General features: G+C 49.1%; 1 protein-coding gene across 1 annotated transcript in view; it reads right to left on the bottom strand.

Moving 5' to 3' along the window:
* The window catches only part of LOC146859321 (extracellular calcium-sensing receptor-like), a 64,492-nt gene extending 63,286 nt beyond the window's left edge, over positions 1–1,206 (bottom strand). Inside the window, exon 1 of the mRNA XM_085647160.1 lies at positions 640–1,206. Coding sequence (XP_085503286.1) covers positions 640–1,206 — 567 coding nt within the window. The remainder of the gene's footprint in view (positions 1–639) is intronic.
* Positions 1,207–7,943: the final 6,737 nt, after the last annotated feature.

A 7,943-nucleotide genomic window follows, 5' to 3' on the forward strand; every position in this document is an offset into this window, starting at 1 on the left:
GAGACTAATGCGTGCCCGTTTTCCGGCCCATATCAAACTGCTGAGATTAGATCGTATCCGTTTGAATATTTGAGTGGGTGGTGTTATTGGTATATTAATGAAGAGATACAGTAGCTTAGGTAGCAGAATCATCTTTATTAATGATATTCTATCCGCTAGGGATAATGGCAGTGTGATCCATCGTCCTATTTGTGTTTCTATGCGGTCTACCGTGGCTCCATAATTATATCTCAGCACTAACTCCGCATCACGGTGCACCCAGATCCCCAGGTATTTAATTGGGTCGTCACGCCAGACAAGGGGAAACTCCATCTGTGGCGCCTTGGTGTTTGCTGTTAGTGGCATTACAGCTGACTTACTCCAGTTAATTAGTAGACCTGAGATACGACCGTATTTTGTATACGCTCGCAATATTGGTGACAGAGTTTCTTCCGGGTTACGCAGGAATAGCACCATGTCATCTGCGTATAAGGATATGATAATGGGCCTCTGACTGAATCGCAATGCCGCATGCGCTTATTTCTGTCGTATTTTGCAAGCTAGAGGTTCCAATGCAATTGCGAGTAGCAGGGGAGACAGCGGGCATCCCTGCCTGGTGCCACGTTGTATTTCCAGTGTATCCGATATATGCATATTTACCTTGACCCGGGTGACCGGTTTGCTATAGAGTAGTGTGATCCAGTCAAGGAGCCTGGGTGGTAAGCCTATCGCTCGCAATATTGCAAACAGATAAGGCCACTCGACAGAGTCGAAGGCCTTGGCTGCATCCAGGAGCACCGCCACTGCTTGCAACTCCGGATTCAGCTGATATAGTAGGGCAAATATAGTGCGTAGGTTGTGTGCAGATTGGTCAGGCAAAACCATCGTGGGCATGAGCGGCTGCAGTCGCGTGGCAATAATTGTGGCCAGTATCTTTGCGTCTGTGTTTATCAATGATAGAGGTCTGTACGATTCCGCCCTGTCTGGGCTTTTGTCAGGTTTTAGTAGGGCAACAATGAGCGCTTCACGCAACGTAGGGGGGAGAAGTTTGTTGTTGTAGGCCTCATCATACATCTTCAGCAACGGTGGAATTAGTAGGTCTGGGAATGCTTTGTAGAATTCCGCAGTGTACCCGTCAGGGCCAGGCGATTTACCATTAGGGAGCGATTTTATTGCTAACAATACTTCCTCCTCCGAGATAGGTTTGGCGAGATATTCCCGATGCATATCGGAAAGTCACACCAAGGCGACATCTTCAATATATTCTAAAACATCAGCCACTTGTGCCGTGGTCTGTGATTTATAAAAATCCCTGTACGTTTCTACAAACGTGTTAAGTATACCCTGAGTATCATAATGCATTTGCCCGCTGTCATCCTCTATCTGGGTGACCGTTTGTTGCTTGCGTTCCGCACGTACCTTATGAGCTAATGTCGTGCCTGGCCTACCGCCCTCCCCCAATCTGCGTGCCACCTGGCGCCGGGAAATGTATTTTATTTTGTCCTCCGCCAGCGCATAATATCTATTTACTTCTTCCTGGATGTCACCAAGGATGGCTTGGTTGTAAGATAAATCGTATTCTGCCTCTAGCTTCCTTATGCGGTCCTCACACATCTTCAGCTGTGTTCTGATATCCCTCAGGATACCGGCATTTGTGCTTATGCAAATGCCTCTCAGTGTGGCCTTAAAGGCCTCCCATAGGGTACCTGCACTATCAACAGATTTTATATTGTCAGCAAAATAGTCTTTTATCGCCTTGTGTATTGTGTCTTTATATACGGGATCAAGGAGCGCCGTCGCATTAAAACGCCATATAAATGGAGGAGGTATGTAAGTCGGAACCAGTAATGTTAGGAGGACTGGCTTTTGGTCAGAGAGTGTTTTTGGGAGATGTACTATATCTTTAGCCCACGTGGAGGCATGCCTCGTGAGCAGCCAGTAATCCAGTCTTGACCAGCTATTGTTTGCAGTTGAGGAGTGTGTGCTGTCCTGAGTTGCCGGATTTCGGGTTCGCCATATATCCAGCATGCAGAATTCCTCCATGCCCTTGAGAATTGTGGAGACAGCTCGTGTGTGCCGCTCCACGGTGTTCTGGGATCTATCCAACTTATCATCCAGTGCAACATTCATGTCCCCACCCCACACCAGTTCCACATACGGTAATGCACGAATCTGCGCCCACAGTTGCGCATAGAAGGCAGGGTCATCAGTGTTAGGCCCATATACATTTATGATGCCAATTTTGGTTCCTCTCAGGACTCCTATGACTATTACATACCTGCCATTTGGGTCAATTATTGATTTATGCAGAAGAAAATGTGTCCCTTTACGTATAATTGTAGTAACCCTCCTGGCATAGGAGGAATATGTCACGGATATCACTGCTTCTGCCCATCTATTACCCAGTGCGTCTGCCTTGCGCTTAATTAAATGCGTTTCTTGAAGCAACGCAATGTCAACATGGTGTCTGTCAAGATAGGCAAACACTTGCCTAATCTTTTTAGGATTATTGGGTGCTGCATTAGTGCAGGTCGCGCTGTCATTGTGCAGTGTTTTTAAAACTACCAGTTTTGTATTTTCGTTTTTATCTTGGATTCCCCCTGTTTTTACTGTTACTCTGCCTGGGTTCTCGTCCCCTTACCTGCATTTTAATTCTGGAAAGCGCACCGCCGTTTGGCGGGTCCGGGTCCCGGGGTTGGACTCTTGTGGGCGCCATTTTGGCTTGGGTTGGTGGAGATTTAGGCGGGCGCCATCTTGGAGCGTCCCGACGCTCGAGCTCTTCATTGCGACGCCTACTTAAGGCGGACTCGCTGGTCTTTCATTTAGACTGGGTGCTGCATTAGTGCAGGTCGCGCTGTCATTGTGCAGTGTTTTTAAAACTACCAGTTTTGTATTTTCGTTTTTTTCTTGGATTCCCCCTGTTTTTACTGTTACTCTGCCTGGGTTCTCGTCTCCTTACCTGCATTTTAATTCTGGAAAGCGCACCGCCGTTTGGCGGGTCCGGGTCCCGGGGTTGGACTCTTGTGGGCGCCATTTTGGCTTGGGTTGGTGGAGATTTCGGCGGGCGCCATCTTGGAGCGTCCCGACGCTCGAGCTCTTCATTGCGACGCCTACTTAAAGTCGTCCTCTCCCGCGCTGCGGGACCGCGCTGTGGGACGCCGTCGCTTAGCCGGAGTCGTGCCAGAGTCCTGCCCGTCTGCGCTCGTCCGCGTCGAGGAAGCGTGAGCGGGGCCTGGACTCTGACAGTTAGTCATTGTACCATCATGCAGAATACTTCGACGCTCAGGTACAATCGTGCCGCTCTGCTTTCTATTAGAGAGAGGCTTACGGTGTGTGTGCAAGACTCTGTGCACCCGTTGTCGGGTCCCTATGACTGTGCCTGTGGCAGTTTGTCACTTGATACCCCGTCTGGGGTGCGCGCTGTAGAAAGGGATGCCTCTAATACACGTACTAATATCTCTGAGCGTGTACTTCGCATCTGGAGTCTGAACGTGAGATCGTTGGTCAAGCACCATCAGTGCTTACGTGACATCATCGAAAAAGACTCTCCTGACCATATCTTCCTCACTGAGACCTGGCTTCAGGATGCGGATACTGCAATAATCAATCTGGCATTCCCTTCTAATTATACAGTGTTCACTCTTAATCGCACTTCTAGGGGGGGTGGCATAGCTATGGTGATAAAATCCTGCTTCCCGGCTGAATGGAAAGCTCTTGATTTACCAGCATGTGAGAGCGCTTCTTTTAAGGTAGCTTTCAGCCATCAGTTTACACTTAGTGGTATGCTTATCTACCGCCCGCCAGGGAATGACACTGTCTTCAAGGCCGCTCTTATTGACGTGGTCAGCTCTTTAGCTCCGAGATGTGCCAATTTTAACATCGTAGGTGACCTCAATATCCATTTTGATCAGAGGTCATCAGCACCTATTAATACCTTGCTAGCGGACCTTGAAGCCATGCAAATGATCCAACTTGTTACCTCCCCTACCCACACAGGAGGTCATATCCTTGACCCCTTCTTTACCACACTGGAGCGGGTTAGGGTTTCTGACCCGATGGTGGTAGGCTGGACTGACCATCTGCTGGTTAAAGTTTCATGCCCTATAGATGACCCACAATTTAAACCTGTGGATAGACTGATCCTTAAAAGAAATTGGCACAAGCTCAAACTGGAGGAGTTTTATAAGATCTTGGAGGCGCAGCCCCTGGGCAATCTGCTGAATGTGGAACAAGGATACGAGCAGTTCTGTAACTGGGTCCTAGCCGCCCTTGACTCTCTTATACCGATGCGCTGGTCGAAATGCCATGCTAAAGTTCCCAGCCCATGGTATAATGATACTCTTGCCGAGCTTAAGAGAACGTGCCGGCAAGCTGAGAGGGCGTGGCGGAAATCCTTTGATCCCACCCTGAAATGTTCGTATTTTGCCCAGCTTAAGATCTATCACAGGGCAATCTGTCAAACTCGGGCCGCATACTATGCTTTCGAGTTTCAGAATAGCCCCAACCCGTCTAAATTAATTTTTAAGGCTCTTAAAGACCTGATGGGGAAACGGGCCACCTCGGTGGAAATCTGCACGGACTCTCACTGTGAAAGTTTGGCATCCTTCTTCGTGGAGAAAGTGCAGGCGATCTACCGAGGATTTACGCCATCTGTGCCCAGTGCTGAGCAAACTGGTGTGATAGCTATGGCTCACGAAACCCTGTCCTCCCTGCCAGTAATGTCTGACGAGGTTTTCGATACTCTGAGCCTCAAAATTAAATCCGGCTCTCCATTAGATCCGCTGAAGCCAGAGCTATTCAGACTTCTTCCTCCCTTATGTCGTGAGCCTTTACTGGATTTGATCAATCTATCGCTCACATCGGGCGTAGTCCCGTCTTACTGGAAGCAGGCAGTGGTCAGCCCTATTTTAAAGAAGCCTAACCTTGACCCCCTATTGCCAGAAAACTATCGTCCCATCTCCCTCCTGCCCTGGACCGCCAAGGTTACTGAGGCACACGTGAATTCCATCTTGTTTGCCCACCTTTTTCGAAATAACATTCTTGACCAGAGCCAGAATGGTTTTCGTGCACAACACAGCACCGAAACTGCACTGCTCTTTATGACCGAGCACTTGCGAACGGTGCTGGATGCTGGGCAGACAGCGGCGCTCCTCCTGTTAGATTTGAGCGCCGCGTTTGACACGGTGTCTCACGACATCCTGATCCGGTGCTTGGAGGGAGTGGGAATTGAGGGGACTGCTCTCCAATGGTTTCGCTCTTTCCTTACGGACCGTTTTTTTAAAGTGGCTATTCCACCTTGTCAGTCCTCTTTCCATCCACTGGGGCTGGGGGTTCCGCAGGGCTCTGCGTTGAGCCCCACTCTATTTAATCTATATGTGAAACCGCTGGCTGCAGTCGTCAGACAATGTGGCCTTACTATGACATCGTATGCTGACGACACGCAGCTGGCGGTGACACTCAGCGGTGCCCCCGAGGTGAACGCTCCCAGATTTCGTGCAGGACTCATAGCCGTGGCAAATTGGATGCGTACTAACTGTTTGCAGTTAAATGCCAAAAAGACCGAGGTCCTGATTTTAGGAAAGCAGGCGGAGCTTTGGGGAGACCAGTGGTGGCCTCCAGAATTGGGGGTGACTCCCATCCCAGCTGCCGAAGTTAAGAACTTGGGGGTTTGGCTGGATCCTACACTCTCTTTTACCAGCCACACGAAGAAGGTTGCAGCTACCTGTTATGGTATTCTGCGAGGGCTGAGACCGGTCCTCAAATTCTTCGACCCCCCTACTCGGCAACTGGTGGTCCAAGCCTCCATTCTTTCTCGGCTGGACTATGGGAGTGCGCTGCTGCTCGGAGTGAATCAGGCGGAGGCTACTAGATTGCAAAGAGTGCAGAATGCCGCGGCGCGTGCCATCGTTGGCCTCCCTAGACAGTGCTCTGTCTCTGCAGTTTTGACCTCTCTCCACTGGCTGCCGGTTAGACAGAGAATTAAATTTAAGGCTCTCTGCCTGACATTTAAAATCTTGAAGCTTTCCTCTCCTCCAGCCCTCGCTAAGCTTGTCTCCGCCTATGTTCCTACACGGTCTCTTAGATCGGAATCTCTCCATCTGGCGGTCAATACACGGTTTAGACTGAGTAGGATGGGAGGTCACTCTTTTCGAGTATTAGCAGCAGGATTATGGAATTATCTCCCTGTCCATATTCGAGCCCTGAACAGCCTTACTTCCTTTAGGCGCGCCATAAAAACTTTTTTGTTTCCAACCGCTGACTGATTCCCTCCTTTTCCCTTATTAGCATCGATTTGTTGTGTTGTGGTACCTGATCAGGCGCCGGGACGCCCCTTGGCTGGGGCAGCTGCGCGCCTTATAAAAACGATTAACATAACATAACATAACATTTAGGTCCCTCACGTTCCATGTTATAATTTGCAGAGGTGCTGCTTTAGCCTTCGTGTTAGTGCTGGCCATTTTCTTGTGTCCTCAAGAAGCTAGCTGCTTGTGCCTTGTACTTAAGCAATGTGTACCTGTGTGGGTCATCTTGGGTTATGCTACTTAATTGTGCATGTGAATATAGTGTCCTAGTGCGTTTACGACCTTTTGCATAACAAATTCCCACCCCATACCCTCCCTCCCACTTCTCCATCCCAATCATGGCAAAGACATATCCCCATAACTTGCTACTAGAAATCCCACCCTACAATTCTTTCCCCAATTCGAACACGTTCAAAAAGAAAGGTTGTGTTGTACACAGGGGGGACGGTTGCCGCTGGCTAACTTCCCCACCCAATGAACGGATGGGGGACCACACCGCAATCCCATAAGCATTTAAAACACCATGAAACACCTTAGATCCACCTGAACCCAAAAATTTAATAGACATTATTCGAAATGCGCATATCACAATCATGCAATATGAAGAAATTACATAGGAACTCACAGAACCACACTTACACATCCTTTGGTATACAGAGGGGCTCAGTTTTACCTACTTAGCAGCTATACACCACCAGACTGAGCGTCATGTTAGTGGGGCTACCTCTGTCATTCTATGTCCGATGCCTGTTCTTGTTCAGCGCCTCCATCCCTCGAAGATTTACGGCGCTGGGCCTGAGGGTGTTTGATCCGCAGGTAGTTTAGTACTTCCTTAGGGTCATTGCAAAGTACACTTTTGCCACCTTCCGTAATTTTCAGACGCGCCGGGTACAGCAAAGCATAGGGAATGTTCAGGTCTCTTCATTTTTTCTTTACTTCCAAGAACTTCTTGCGGGCTTCTTGTACCTGCGAAGTAAAGTCCGGGTAGATGGAGATATTCATTCCCTCATAAGTTAGTGTTCCTATCTCTCACGCCTTGCGGAGGGCTGCGTCTCGATCTCTGTAATTTAGTATCTTTGCTATTATAGGACGAGGTCGTGCTCCAGGTACCGGGGGAGGCGCAAGGGACCTATGAGCTCTTTCTATTATGAAAACCTCAGAGAAGACCTCTCTGCCCAATAGAGTGGTTAGGAGGGTTTCAATGTACCTCTCCATGCTCCCTGTTCGTGTCGATTCCGCCACACCCATTATACGCAGATTGCACCGACGCGAGCGGGCCTCCAAGTCCTCTTTCTTCATCAGGAGCGACTGCATTACTTTGTCTGTTTTAGTTTGTCTCTGCTCAATTTGGTTCTGCGAATCTTCTGCCGCGGATTTACGGTGCTCCGCCTCGCCTATGTGCTCTGTGTGTTTGTCCAGCCTCTCTGTCATCCGATCAACCCGGAATGTTAAGAAGTCAATTTTCCCGTCAATGTTGGACAGGGTTGCCTGTATGGCGGTGAACATTGCTTGGAAATCCTCTGTGGAGTCAGATCCTGCCACTGTGGTGTTCGCAGGGTCTGAATTTTGTGGCTCATTACACGCCTCTCCAGTCTTCCGGCGTTGCTCAAAGTGCAGTTTGGGCTGGTTTCTATCCTGTTTACCCATCCCGGCCACACAGTC

The sequence above is a fragment of the Triturus cristatus genome, chromosome 3_2, assembly GCF_964204655.1.
Source record: "Triturus cristatus chromosome 3_2, aTriCri1.1, whole genome shotgun sequence".
Taxonomy (NCBI): domain Eukaryota; kingdom Metazoa; phylum Chordata; class Amphibia; order Caudata; family Salamandridae; genus Triturus; species Triturus cristatus.